Here is a 14,919-nt window from a genome sequence, read left to right as displayed (position 1 = left end):
TCAAAGACAACCCATATTTCCATCTTAATTTAAGTTTGACTCTTACCTGTTGGTCCTCCAGTTCATGACAAGATTGAAAGATCTCCTCTTCAGTTGGCAAGTCAGTGGCACAGAGTTTTGGCCAAGGAGGCAATGAGGACCCTTTCAAAAGCTTTGCAGAGTCCAGAGAGAGGTTTGCTGCAACAACAGGGTGCAACAACCGAGATCTGGATTCTTGCAGCCCTGGCAAAGTAAGGCTGGAAGATGCGGGCTGCTTCCCGAAGGGGTTTTCCAACCGCAGCAAATTTGGCTGCGAGAAGGTGCAATAGGAAAGCAATTTCTTAGGCCCGGTTTGCAGAAATTCAGACAGCTGGAAAAGAAACAAAATAAAAGCACCACTTAAAGCCCATCGTGTCAAACAAACACACACACGCACCCACTCCAACCCCCAAGTACAGGTAGTCCTTGGCTTATAAAAGTTCATTTAACGACCGAAGTTACAAAAGCAGCGAAAAGGTGTGACTTATGACCACTTTTTCACACTTGCAACTGTTGCAGCGTCCCCATGGTCGAGTGATAAAAATTCAGATGCTTTGGCAACTGACTCGTATTTATGACGGATGCCGTGTCCCAGGGTCACGTGATCACTTTTTGCAACTTTCTAACGAGCAAAGTCGATGGGGAGGCCAGATTCACTTTACAACCCTTAACAACTACAATGATCCACTTAAGGTTGTCCAATGGGGTAAAATTCACTTAACGACGGTCTCACTTAGCAACAGAAATTTTGGACTCGGTTGTGGTCGTAAGGTGAGGACTAGCTGTATTCTTCAATCCACAATAGGCACCACTTGAATTGACTTCACTCAGTGGCGGCTTCCTTACCGTTAACTTGTTTTGTTCCTGGTTCTGGCTTCTTTCCGATGTCTCTCTGGCCTCTGTGACTTTGTCACTCTTTGTAGATCCCTCCGGGCCTTTCCACAAGCTCTCCACGTGTGCCAAACCAAGTTTCTCTGCCCCACCCACATCTTTCTGCTGGGACACAATCAGACACGTCTAAATAAGCGGAGCAGCAACAATTGAATTCAAGTGTCGGTATGATTCCTTTCTTCTTTCCGATACCCTGAAAATTTCCCTTGATAATTTGGCAGAATGGTTTCGGTCTGAAAAAGGTCTCCTCCATGTTGACCCTGATTTCTAGAGACAACACAAGATGTCTTCCTGCAGTTTTCTTGGCTATATGATAGAAGCAAGTCTGTTGCTGGCATTTTCATCTTCCTGGTCTAGTGTATGTCTCTGAGAGCTCCTTGTGGTCTCCTATCCTACTTAGACTTAACCCTTCTTTTCAAAAACAGAGGCCAGCCAGGGGCTACCACTTGCCAGGACACCACTTTCAGACCCTCACCATTTCTGTTTCTCATATTTGCATGCAGTTGGGGAACATAGAATGAAGGCTATTGCTAAGCACATTGATTTGTGCTTTAGATTGTAAGCCGCCCTGAGTCTTCGGAGAAGGGCGGGATATAAATGGGATTTTTTTTTTAAAAAGGCACATTTAAATCAACTACCCAGGAATCCAGCTGAAGCCAACACTTATTAGGAATATTTTCATAGGCACAGTGTCCTAACTGTACCTTATCATGCTGAGTGGCCAACCTGGAGCATTTGAGATCAAGGAAGCTGAGGTTATCAAACTGTTCTGGGATCCAGCCACTGACTGGCTCTGGGTGACAGATTTCAGGGGACTTACCCACAATCCTGAAGGACAGACAGGATTCAAAAGTCGAAGTCGAGATTCCTCCAGTTTTTGGAGAATATGGGGAACAGAAGTATTAGCATGGACAGAAGACTTCTCCATGCAATGCAGGGCAATGGGATCCATAGTCTTTGGGGGAAAAGTCAACAGGGCTTCAATCTCTGCAGAAGAAAAACATAAAATAAAGGCAGTGATTGTGTGCCTGTGTAAAAGTCCAGTTGTGAACTGCTTGTTCTCAAAATGGGCATGCAAATTCCACTGGCAAGCTTGCTTTTAAAAATATTAATGCAAAAATGCAAAATAAAACAGTAGGAAAGATGGGGGGGGGAAGAAAAGGGAAAACTGTAGGAACAAGGGAAAAAAGAAATAAAAGGTATTGATTTCTGACTCTTTGGTGCAGTAGAATAAAATAATAGCACCAAGCCTCAACTTTTTACTTTTGCGTAATAGTATAAACTAGCCATTTCTATAACAACAAGCCTATCTAATCGATAAAACTCAAAATCAAATTTTCATTTTTTCCACCTCGAGCACAAAATCCAGAAACGGTTCCCAAGTCGAAATAAAAGTAACTGTGTGGGGTTTTTTTTCTTTAATCATAAAACTGTCTTTTCAAAGGTCCAAGACTTGCCTTTTCTTAACCAACCCAACCCATGTGCTCTTGCTGTTTTACTGACAAAACACCAAACTTTTAAAGATCATTTGACAGTACATACAATATTTCAAAATGCACCTTTAAATTTAAAACTCTTGCAAGGATGTGCAAAACCAAATGTGATTCTGCTGCAAAAAGGAAGCAGAACTTAATTTTAGTTTATTTTTAAGCCAACATTGCTGAGCTTAAACGATCCCTTATGACACCTGAGCCACTTTACAATGTCTTCTGGGACTTCAATTCCCAGATTTCCCCACCCACATCTTAAAGTTGTCCAAGTTGGGAAACACTGCCCTAGCAATTACAGGACACAGGATTCCCTGCTCTTAGCCATAGGCAAGGAGGAAGAATGACACTTTACAGCACTGGCTGCAAAAAGGCTGGCTTCAGCATGGGTGAAATCAAATATTTCGGCCTTTGTTTTGCATTTTTAGCCCTTCGGTTGGGGTTATGAGGCAGTATGGAAGACCAAGAAAAGACAGAATAACAGAGTTGGAAGGGACCGTGGAGGTCATCTAGTTTAACCCTCAGGCAGGAAACCCTATACCATTTCAGACAAATGGTTGTCCAGTCTCTTCTTAAAAATTTCCACAACTTCTAGAGGCAGGTTGTTCCACTGGTTTAATTGTTCTAACTGTCAGGAAATTTCTCCTTAGTTCTAGGTTGCTTCTCTCCTTGATTAGTTTCCATCCGTTGCTTCTTGTCCTGCCTTCAGGCACTTTGGAGAATAGCTTGACTGCCTCTTCTTTGGGGCAGCCCCTGAGATATTGGAACATCAGTATGCTCAAAGGCACAATCGAGAAGAAGGAATGCTGAAATGGAATAGCGTCTTTGAGAAGGCCATGGGTTAGAAGATAAAGAAAAGAAGATTAAAGATTTACTACTCCAAGGATCGCCAGACAGGCCCAGCTCACCTGTCACTTCTGCAGACTGTGATAGATCGTAACCTACCAATTCATTTCAGAAGCCTTTTCTTTACACCTAGATGAAAAAATAGAAATATAATTTCTAATCAGTGGCACATTTTGTTATATGCTAGCCACACACCCACCTACGCTCATACACACAGACATTAGATTCAGTTTATGATGGCCAAATCCCAAACTTCATTCTAGCATTGATGATGTTACGTAGATTGGTAATGAAACGTCTGCAAGAAAACCACCAAGCTGAGACAGCACTAAGAATCCCAAAGCACAAACTACTTTGTTATTATTGCTTTGCCTGGTTAGTAAAGGGGCCAAATTACCTACACAAATAATTCAAATTCTTTGAGCAGCACTGAAGATGGAGCTTGGCTGTTTGAAGAAGGCTTGGCCAGTGTTTCTCAACCTCAGCGACTTTAAGAGCAGTGGACTTCAATTCCCAGAATTCTCCAGTTAGCCATGCTGGCTGGGGAATTCTGGGACGTGAAGTCCACTGCTCTTAAAGTCATTGTGGTTGAGAAATATCGGAAGTGGTTACAGCTCAATTTTCTTTTCTCCTGGCTCTGACACTTGATAAAAAGAAAACAAAAATTAAAAACCTGTATGACCTTGTTTGGATCACATCCTGGAACATATCCCATCCGCTGGCTTAGAGAGCTCCCTAGCCTGAACTCAAGGCCCCAAACATCTTTCAGATGACACAACCTTGCTCAATCCTTAAGCCTCAATTTTCCCTCACCCTGGATCCCTGGTTAATTCATTGTCACTGCCACTAATCCGGGGTGTGAGAAAAAAAAGAACTTCCTTCATTTCACACATGTCAATGGGGTGACGTGTCTGTCCAAACCTAACATGGCTTCTTGTTCTTCCCTACATGCAACAGGCTGATGCCAGCTCACTATTGGCTTGCCAATACATTTACCTCCGGGGCAAATTTGAACTTGGGAAGCATGTTACAAGAGAAGGAGGATGATTTAAAAAGGAGTGTAAGAAAACATTAAAGTTAATGGGTCAATATTTACAAAGGTGCCTATAATTTCTTTAAAGGCAGTCCTCAACTTACCTGTGACCATTCAAAGTTACAATGGCACTAAAAAAAAGTGACTTATGACTGTTTTTCAGAGTTATGACTGTGGTAGCATCCCCATGGCCACATGATCAAAATTCAGACATTTGGGAAGTTATTCACAGTTATGACCGTTGCAGTGTCCTAGGGTCAAGTGACCACCTTTTGCGGCCTTCTGATAAAGACAGTGGGACAACCAGATTCATTTAACAACCGTGTCACTAATTTAACAACTGCAGTGATTGACTTAACCACTGTGGCGATAAAGGTCGCAAAATGGGGCAAAATTCACTTAATAAATATTTCACTTGGTAATAAAAATTTTGGGCTCGATTGTGGTCGAGGACTACCTGTAGTAGCCTCCTAGGGCCTCAAATCATTGAGCATGCAGGGGTTCCATAACCCATAAACCTCAACTGAAATGGTTCCTAAAAGGCAGCCGGGTTGGGAAAGGCTGGTGCAGTTACCTCAGCTTGGAAAGGCAGTAGTTTATTCAAACAAACCCAGACTCATAATGTTTACCTACCAGTTTATTGAACAAACCATCATGTAGATTCACAGAGGGAGTGGATTAATGCCCCACACAAAACTGCAAGCAAACTAACCACTTTTTCTTTGTGCTAGAGTAGTTTTTGGGACTGGGCTATTGGGGGCGGGTAGACTATGTAGTTGTGGGGCATTAATCCCCGTGAATCTATATAACAGTGGTTTGTTCAATAAACCAGGATGTAAAAATTATGTCGGGGTTTGTGTGAATAAACCCCTGCCTTTCCAAGCTGGGAGTTGAAGTTCACACACCTAAAAGTTGTGGAGTTTAAGAAACCCCCAAAGCAGTTTCTAAATTGAAAACTACAGGTGGTCCTCGACTTACGACCACAATTGACCCCAACATTTCTGTTGTTAAGTAAAACATTTAAGTGAGTCTTGCCCCATTTTACAACTTTTCTTGCCACAGTGTTAAATGAATCACTGAAATCGTTCAGTTAGTAACAGGGTTGTTAAGTGAATCAGGCTTTCCCCATTGACTTTGCTTGTCAAAAAAGGTCGCAAAAGGTGATCACATGATCCCGGGACACTGCAACCGTTGTAAATACGAGCCAGTTGCCAAGTGTCTAAATTTTGATCAAGCGACTGCCGGGATTCTGCAACAGTCCTAAGTGTGAAAAATGGCCATATAGTCACTTTTTCCAGTGCCGTTTTAAGTTCAAACGGTCACTAAACAAACTGTTGTAAGCCGAGGACTACCTGTACAATAAAACACCTTTGTTCTCTTTGGAGGAAAAAAAAAGAGGCTCAAAACTCTTCTGTCATCTGCAGGAAATCTTGGGAAAAAGTGGAAATAATCGTCTTGGGCAACTTTCTCCCTCCATGCTGCGCTTTTTTCAACCAGTGCAAAGGCAAAGTTCACCCATTTCTCCTCAGCCCCACCAAGATGTAGGAGGGAGATTACACGCTGGGGGGGGGGGGGGAAACGTGATTCACATCCCCACGGCCTAGCTCGAGCAAACTGTTGTAAGTCGAGGATGACCCGTACAATAAAACGCCTTTGATCCCTTTGAAGAAGAAAATATTTTTTAAAAAAAGCGGCGGGGGGGGGGATTTGTTTCAAAACTCTTCTCTCATTTGCAAGAAATCTTGAGGGGAAAAGTGGAAATAATTGACCCAACCCAAACGAGAGCTTGGGGAATGACTCAGCCCGCTGCGGGGGAAAAACGTGTTTCACATCCCCACGGCCTAAGCTCAGGAGTCTTCAAACTTGTCCCTTTTACGGCTTGTGGACTTCAACTCCCAGAATTCCTCAGCCAGGTACGCTTGCTGAGGAATTCTGGGAGTTGAAGTCCACAAGTCATAAAAGGGCCAAGTTTGAAGACCCCTGGGCCCTAGCTCGAGGCGTGACACGGGTGCTTGGCGATGCCCGCCAACCCGCGAAACGATGGAGGGTTGTTGTTGTTGTTGTTGTTTTTCCTCTTCCTCCTCCTCCTCCTCCTCTCTCCCTCCCTCCCACCGCCCAGGACAGCTGATGATGTTCCCACGCCTTTATCTCTAACCAGGAAGCGGCGGCGGCGGCGGCGGCGTCTCTAAGCCAAAGTGCCAGCCGAGCCTCGCGGGCTCGTCCTTTGCGCCTTCTCACCCTTCCTCAGCCCCCGGAGAAGCTCCGGACTCGGACGCCGGAGAGAGACCCGCGCCCCCTCTTCTTCCTCCCGAGCGAGCGAGCGAGCTCCGGGCTCCGAACTGGCAAGGAAAGAAAAGCGGAGAAGGAAGCGAGCGGCGGCCGAGGCGCCACCCCCCCCCCCCGGTCATAGGGCGCTTATTGCCTTGCCGATAAACGGAATTGGGCCCTCCTCCTCCTCCTCCTCTTAGAGACAGCCGAGGGAGCCTCGCCCGAAGCCTCCGGATTAACCCGTTGCGTTAAGGCGCAGGGAAAGGATCCGACGCTTTGACCCGGGATCCAGCGCGGGAACTTAATACAAGTAGAGTAGAGTAGTGTAGAATGTAGAGTAGAATGTAGAATAGAATAGAATAGAATAGAATAGAATAGAATAGAATAGAATAGAATAGAATAGAATAGAATAGAATAGAATAGAATAGAATAGAATAGAATACAATGTATAATAGTGTAGAACAGAATATAGAATAGAATATAGAGTAGAATAGAATATAGAGTAGAACAGAGTGTAGAATAGAATATAGAGTAGGATAGAATAGAATATAGAGTAGAGTAGAACAGAATGTAGAATAGAATATAGAGTAGAGTAGAACAGAATGTAGAATAGAATATAGAGTAGGATAGAATGTAGAGTAGAGTAGAGTAGAATAGAATATAGAGTAGAACAGAGTAGAACAGAATGAATAGAATATAGAGTAGAGTAGAACAGAGTAGAGTAGAACAGAATGTAGAACAGAATACAGAATAGAGTAGAACAGAATGTAGAATAGAATATAGAGTAGGATAGAATATATAGAGTAGAGTAAAGTAGAGTAGAATAGAATATAGAGTAGAACAGAGTAGAATAGAGTAGAACAGCATGTAGAATAGAATATAGAGTAGAATAGAATATAAGTAGAATAGAATATATAGAGTAAAGTAGAGTAGAACAGAATATAGAGTAGAACAGTAGAGTAGAACAGAATGTAGAATAGAATATAGAGTAGAATGGAATATAGAGTAGAATAGAATATAGATTAGAGTAGAGTAGAATAGAATGCAGAATAGAACAGTAGAGTAGAGTAGAACAGAATGTAGAATTGAATATAGAGGAGAGTAGAATATAGAGTAGAATAGAATATAGATTAAAGTAGAGTAGAATAGAAAGCAGAATAGAACAGTAGAGTAGAATAGAAAGCAGAATAGAACAGTAGAGTAGAGTAGAACAGAATGTAGAATAGAATATAGAGGAGAGTAGAATAGAATATAGAGTAGAGTAGAACAGAGTAGAGTAGAATAGAATTAAGAATAGAATAGAATAGAATAACTTTATTGTCATTTTAAATGTACATTAACCAGCATACATTAAAATGGGGTTTCATTGCATACAGCTCTCAAAGGGTCACCACCTCCAATATACGCTGCATAGGTAGTTCTCAACTTACAACAAGTTCACTTAGTGACCTTTCAAAGTTAAAAGGCACTGAAAAAAAGTGACTTATGACCGATTTGAAATTTGAAATTGTGTTTGTTTATTTGATCAATGACCAGCAACATCAATCAAACAAAACGAGCAATAAAAACAGGAAATACAACCCGGATCAAGAAGGAAAACACCCCACCACAACAACACTCCAACAAAATCAATACAATAAAAGTATACAAGCAAATATACATTCTCTAAAAATTATTGGAAAACAACTAAGCAAAGTATTAATATGAATCAGGATCTTTAGTTTCTTAGCTGGGTCCCCCCCCCCCCCTTATTATCAGATTGTTTAGTGACATTTGAAGTTACAATGGCAGTGGAAAAAGTGACTTATCACCGTTTTTCACACATACAACCATTGCGGGATCCCCATGGTCAAAATTCAGATGGTTGGCAACTGACTCATGACGGTTGCAGTGTCTCTCCGGGACATGTGATCCCCTTTTGCGACCTTCCGACAAGCAAAGCCAAGGGGGAAGCCAGATTCACTTAAAAAGCCATGTGACTCAGTTAACAACTGTAGCCAGGTCATAAAATGGGTCAAAACTTACTTTAGAAATGTCTCACTTAGCCACAGCAATTTTGGGCTCAATTGGGCCAGTAGGACTATCCAGTGCTTTTTTTGTAAAAGAAAAAGGTGTCGGAACTCACACACGTCATACAACCTGCCTTGCCTACCCTACAAGGTTCCATCCAAAAAAGGTGCCGGAACTCCGTTCTGAGCGTTCTCTGAGAAAAAAAAGCCCTGGGACTATCTGTAAGAGGCTTCTGCTGTGAATGTAACCTGCCCACTTCAACTGTGATGTATCTGAATTCTGATATCAAAAATGAGGAGTCCTTGGTGCTCTCTGAGCTTGCTTGCTTGCGTTCTTGCAGATGTTTCATTACCCAAACTAGGTAACATCATCAGTTAGGGTTAGGATGCAGGGCTAGGCAACCTTGGCTCTTTTATGACTCGTGGACTTCAACTCCCAGAATTCCTGAGCCAGCCATGCTGAGGGGAAAGGGAGAGGTTTCCAAGCTGAGCCATGCTGGCTCAGGAATTCTGAGAGTTGAAGTCCACGAGTCATAAAAGAGCCAAGGTTGCCTACCCCTGGCCTAGGCCTTAGGCAGCTTTATGACTCGTGGACTTCAACTCCCAGAATTCCTGAGCCAGCCATGCTGAGGGGAAAGGGAGAGGTTTCCAAGCTGAGCCATGCTGGCTCAGGAATTCTGAGAGTTGAAGTCCGCGAGTCATAAAAGAGCCAAGGTTGCCTACCCCTGGTTAGGGTTAGGGTTAGGGTCAGAGAGCACCAAAGACCCCTCATTTCAATCCTGAGCTACAAAGAAGGGTAGTCCTCAACTTATCACCATAATTGAGGGCAAAATTTCTGTTGTTAAGCGAGACATTTATTGAGTGTGTTTTGCCCCATTTTACCACCTTTCTTGCCCCAGCGGTTAAGTGAACCCCTGCGGTTGTTAAATTAGTAAGACAGTTGTTAAGTGAATCTGGCTTCCCCGCTGAGTTTGTCAGAAGATCACAGAAAGGGGATCACGTGACCGTGGGGATGCTGCATCTTATTTGGGATCACGTGACCGTGGGGATGCTGCAGTAGCTTTTAAGTGTGAAAAACAGTCCCAAGTCACCATTTTCAGTGCGGTTGTAACTTCGAACAGTCGCTAAATGAACTGTTGTAAGTCAAGGCTTTTTTTTTCCCTTGAAGAAGTTTCGCTTCTCATTCAAGAAGCTTCTTCAGTTCTGAACTGAAGGAGTTTCTTGGATGAGAAGCGAAATGTCTTCAAGAAAAAAAACAACAAGAAAATCCGGTTGCCTTTTGGAAAAAAAAAAGCACCCATGGGTCTTAATTCTAATCTTGCTGTAGATCCCAAAACTGGTTAGCTGACCTTGGACCAATCTCTCTTTCTCTCTAAGCCCAGCCCACCTCACAGGGTGGTTGTTGTGGGGAAAATAGGAGGAAGAATGAGTACAGGTAATCCCCAACTTAGAACCATTTGTTGTTGTTTTTTTATTGCTGACCAATTTACTCCATAAACATATGGAAGGCCAAATTTAATTCCGTAGCAACAAGTTAAAGCATGTGTTAAGTAAGAAAAGCAGACCGTTTGTTTCTGCAGAGCAAAAATAAAAAGAGGTTAGTCAGAATACTTGATCATAGAAATTAATTATTTGAGAGGTTTTCTCCTCTATTTCCTTTATCTATCTCTTCTTTCCCTCTCAGCCCAACAGTCTTATATACAACCTGCCAGAATTTACAGCATCAGATTTATTTATTTATTTTATTAAATTTATATGCCGCCCTTCTCCCTAAGGACTCAGGGCGGCGCACAACAATAAAAATTAAAAACATAAAATAGAAAATTTAAAAAAGAATTAAACAATAAATACAATAATTATATGACAATTTAAAAAACAGTAAAAAGCTAATTAAAACCGTAGTCGGTCCAGGCCCGCTTGTTGGAACAACCACGTCTTCAGGTCATGGCGGAAGGACCGAAGGTCAGGGGTCGTCACATAATCACATCAGTCACACTAGAGCAAGGGTCTTCAAACGTGGCCCTTTTATGACTTGCGGACTTCAGCTCCCAGAATTCCTCACCCAGGGACACAAATTCTGGGAGTTGAAGTCAACAAGTCATACAAGGGCCACGTTTGAAGACCCCTGATATAGACTTTAAGGGGAGTGGACTTTAACTCCCAGAATTCCTCAGCAAGCATGCCTGCCTGAGGAATTCTGGCAGTTGAAGTCCACAAGTCATCAAAGGGCCAAGTTTGAAGACCCCTGATATAGACTTTAAGAGGAGTGGACTTCAACTGCCAGAATTCCTCAGCAAGCGTGCCTGGGTGAGGAATTCTGGGAGTTGAAGTCCACAAGTCATCAAAGGGCCAAGTTTGAAGACCCCTGCACTAGAGCAACCTCGGCTCTTTGATGACTCATGGACTTCAGCTCCCAGAATTCCTGAGCCAGCATGGCTCAGCTTGGAAACCTTTCCCTTTCCCCTCAGCATGGCTGGCTCAGGAATTCTGGGAGTTGAAGTCCACGAGTCATCAAAGAGCCAAGGTTGCCTACCCCTGCACTAGAGTAAAGGCCTCCAAACTGTAGCTACCTAAACACCTAAACCCTTTCATTCACAATAATATTTCCATATTTAAGAGTTTTTATTGGGGGGGGGGTTTCCCCATACATTCAGTAATAATTTTTCAACAGACATGCTATCTGAGTTTATATTCACTAATACACATTTAATTCCTACTCTTTTATTCTTTCCTCTAGCCATCGATAAAATAAGTCCCAAGTTTGATAATATTCCATTTCTTCTTTTTTTCTTTCAGTCTCGTAGTCAGTCTATCCATCTCTGCGCATCCTAGTATTTTTTTTTTAAAATTATTTCTTCATCTGATGGTATTCCTTCATTTTTCCAGTATTGCGCAAATATAATTCTTGCTGCTGTTGTGACATGCAAAATCAAATATAAGCTTTGTTTGTTAGTCTTTTCTGGCATTATACCTAATAAAAAAAGTTCAGGTTTAAAATCTATGTATTCTCTCAACATCTTTTCTAGCCAAGCATGTATCTTTTTCCAATGACTCTTTACTTTGTCACATGTCCACCAAATATGGTAATAAGTGCCTGACTTATGTTTACATTTCCAACATCTATCTGACATATTTTAAAATATTTTTCCTAGTCTTGCTGGTGGCAAGTGCCATCTATAGAACATTTTATATAAATTTTCTTTGTAGGAAATTGACATTGTCAGTTTGTAATTTCTTTCCCATCAATTTTGCCATTTTTCTAATTCTATATTATATCCAAAAATTTTCACCCATCTTATCATTGTTTCTTTAATTTGTTCGCTTTCCATTTTCAAAGTTAATAGGAAATTATACATTTTCTTAATTAGTTTCTCATCAGAAGTTAACAATGTCTTATCAAACACAGTTTGTTCCTTATAAAATCCATACAGTTTAATATCTTTATCATATCTAGCTTGCATTTGTAAATGCGCCCACCATGATAAATTGATACTCTGATTTTCCATTTCTTGTTTAGATTTTAAATTCCCTTTAGAGTTTAGAATATCTCCACATGTCCAGATTTTTTGAAAGTTCACTAAATTTGGGCCTACAGATGCTTCCATTGTTGACAACCACCCTGGAATTTTCAAATATATTTTATATTTTATTTTTTCCCATGTTGTTAATAATGCATTTCCTATATAATGATTTTGGAAATATTTATGGACTTTATTTTTCCTATACCATAAAAAAGCGTGCCACCCCAATTGTAAATCATGCCCCTCCAGATATAACAGCCTTTTATTTCTAAGAGTTATCCATTCTTTTACCCATGTTAATACAGATGCTTGATAATATAAAATCCACTCTGTTAGACCAAGACCTCCATTTTCCTTGGCATTTTGTATCATTTTCATCTTAATTCTAGCTTTCTTTCCTTGTCAAATAAATTTCAAGATTAGTAAATTTAAGTCTTCAAATAATTTTTTCTCAAGTTTTATAGGTATTGTTTGGAATAAGAATAAGATTTTCGGTAGTATGTTTATTTTCACTGTAGCAATTCTTCCTAATATCAACAATTGCAAGTTTTTCCATTTTTCCATATCCAGTCTTACTTGATTCAATAGTTTTGTATAATTATCTTCTTTTGTCATTGAACATCTTATATTCCCAGATATTTGACCTTTTTAACTATCTACAATTCTGTTTTTTCCAACATTTGTGGGGGTTTTTTTGTTTATCTGTAAGGTTTTTAACCATTACTTTGGGTTTTTTTCTCTGTTTATTTTCAGTCCTGCCATTGTTCTATCTTTCCCAATAGTTTAGGAATCATCTCCAAAGGTTCTTCTAAAATAAATACCAAATCATCAGCAAAAGCTTGTAATTTATGTGTTTCGCCTTTTATTTCTAGTCCTTTAATTTCTATATCTTGTCTAATATTTCTATTTAAAACTTCCAGGGTGGAAATAAATAACAATGGAGATAATGGACAGCCTTGCCTTGTGCCTTTTCTTATCTCAAAGTTCTCAGTATAGTCTCCATTCACAATCACTTTCGCTGTTTGTTTATTGTATATTGTTTTTATCATGTTTATAAAGTTCTGTCCAAAGTCCATTATTTGTAATAGCTGAATCGTAAATTGCCAGGAAACATTATCAAATGCCTTTTGGGCATCTAGAAATATTAGTGCCAGTTGTTTCCCTGGATGTAATTCATAATATTCCAATACATCTATTATTACTCTTAAATTATTTTTAATTTGTCTCTTTGGCAAAAAATCATTTTGGTCTGAATGTATAAATTCAGTTAAGAATCTTTTCAGTCTCTCTGCCATTATTGAAGTAAAAAAATTTTTAATCCACGTTCAGTAACGATATCAGTCTATCTGTGTCAAATCTGAGTCTTCTTTTGGTATTAAGGTAATATTTGCTTCTATCCATGTATTTGGCAGTTTAGCCTTCAACAAAAGTTCATTGCAAACATCTTTCAGCGGTTCACTTAGTATCTTGTAAAGCTTTGTATAACTCTGTCAGTAGTCCACCTGGCCCAGTTGTTTTCTCATTTTTTTTGTCTTCTTATGGCCTCTGTTATTTCCATCATTGTTATTTTTTCCTCTAACACACTCTTACAGGTTTCTGAAATTTTTGGAAGGTTATTTTCTTCCAGATATTGGATCATTCTCTCTCTTGGAATTTCTTCTTTCATACAGTTTCTTGTAATATTCTTTAATATTACTTTAATATAACTGCATTGGCTTCCAGTTGCCCTCCAGGTGAGATTCAAGGTGCTGGTGATGACCTCTAAAGCCCTACATGGCATGGGTCCGGATTATCTTAGGGAGCACCTGCTGCCAGCATCAACTTCCCATCGTCCTGTGCGCTCCCACAGAGAGGGCCTCCTTAGGGTGCCGCCGGTTAGGGAGTGCCAGCGGGTGATCCCCAGAGGGAGGGCATTTTCTGTGGGCGCGCCTGCCCTTTGGAATGATTTACCTGTGGAATTCTGGACCGCCTCCGATCTGCGTTCATTTCGCCGGGACCTGAAAACCTGGCTTTTCGATCTATCAGGCCTGGACTGAAGGGGTTTTAGCTTTTTAATATTGTTTTAATTGTTGGGCTTAATTAATTTAATTCATTTGAATTTTATATTGTCTTTTTACATTGTCTTTTATATGCTGCCCTGTAAACCGCCCTGAGTCCTTCGGGAATAGGGCGGTATAGAAAACTAAATAAATAAATAAATAAATAAATAAATAAATAAATAAATAAATAAATAAATAAATAAATAAATACCTTTTTTATTTCTTCATTTTTAAATTGTAGGCAACCGTTTTCATCTACAAAATTGTTTGTCATTTTCTTCTCCTTCTGTTTTTTAAGTTTATAAGCTAACCATCTTCCTGGTTTATTTGCATTTTCAAAAAACCTTTTGTTTTGGTCTTTTTATTTGCTGTGCCAATTTTTCTGAATCCAACAGATTTAGTTTATGTTTTATTGCAGGGGTCTTCAAACTCAGCCTTTTTATGACTCGTGGACTTCAACTCCCAGGATTCCTCAGCCAGGCATGCTGGCTGAGGAATTCTGGGAGTTGAAGTCCACGAGTCATAAAAGGGCCGAGTTTGAAGACCTCTGTTTTATTGTTTCCATTTCTCTTTTCAGAACCTTCTTTTGCGGATTCATTTGCAGTTCTGATTCTAGTTTTTCATTTTTTTTCCTTTTAATAGTACCCATGGCTGCCTTTTCTGTTTTGTTTTGTTTTTGCCATGTATGTTATAGCTATACCTCTAAAGTATGCTTTGGCTGTATCCTATACATTTTCTAATGCTGTGTCTTCTTTTTTGTTTTCTTCGAAGAAAAACTCCATTTCTTTTTTTGCTAGTTCTATAAAT

General features: G+C 40.3%; 1 protein-coding gene across 4 annotated transcripts in view; it reads right to left on the bottom strand.

Moving 5' to 3' along the window:
• LOC308676193 (telomerase protein component 1-like) overlaps positions 1-6,853 on the bottom strand; it is an 83,518-nt gene extending 76,665 nt beyond the window's left edge. For 2 of the 4 annotated variants that reach the window (XM_081341960.1, XM_081341963.1), the window contains exons 1-5: positions 6,514-6,853; positions 3,305-3,371; positions 1,730-1,896; positions 865-1,014; positions 47-349 (exon numbers count right to left, since the gene is read on the bottom strand). In XM_081341960.1, coding sequence (XP_081198086.1) covers positions 47-349; positions 865-1,014; positions 1,730-1,861 — 585 coding nt within the window. In that variant the 5' untranslated portion in view covers positions 1,862-1,896; positions 3,305-3,371; positions 6,514-6,853. Of the gene's footprint in view, positions 1-46; positions 350-864; positions 1,015-1,729; positions 1,897-2,937; positions 3,006-3,304; positions 3,372-6,513 lie in introns of those variants that run through there. The other 2 variants (XM_081341962.1, XM_081341961.1) reach the window with 2 other exon arrangements.
• Between the last annotated feature and the right edge of the window lie 8,066 nt (positions 6,854-14,919).

This window comes from Vipera berus, assembly GCF_964194415.1.
Source record: "Vipera berus genome assembly, chromosome: W".
Taxonomy (NCBI): Eukaryota; Metazoa; Chordata; class Lepidosauria; order Squamata; family Viperidae; genus Vipera; species Vipera berus.
This window is presented reverse-complemented; position numbering and strand designations above follow the sequence as displayed.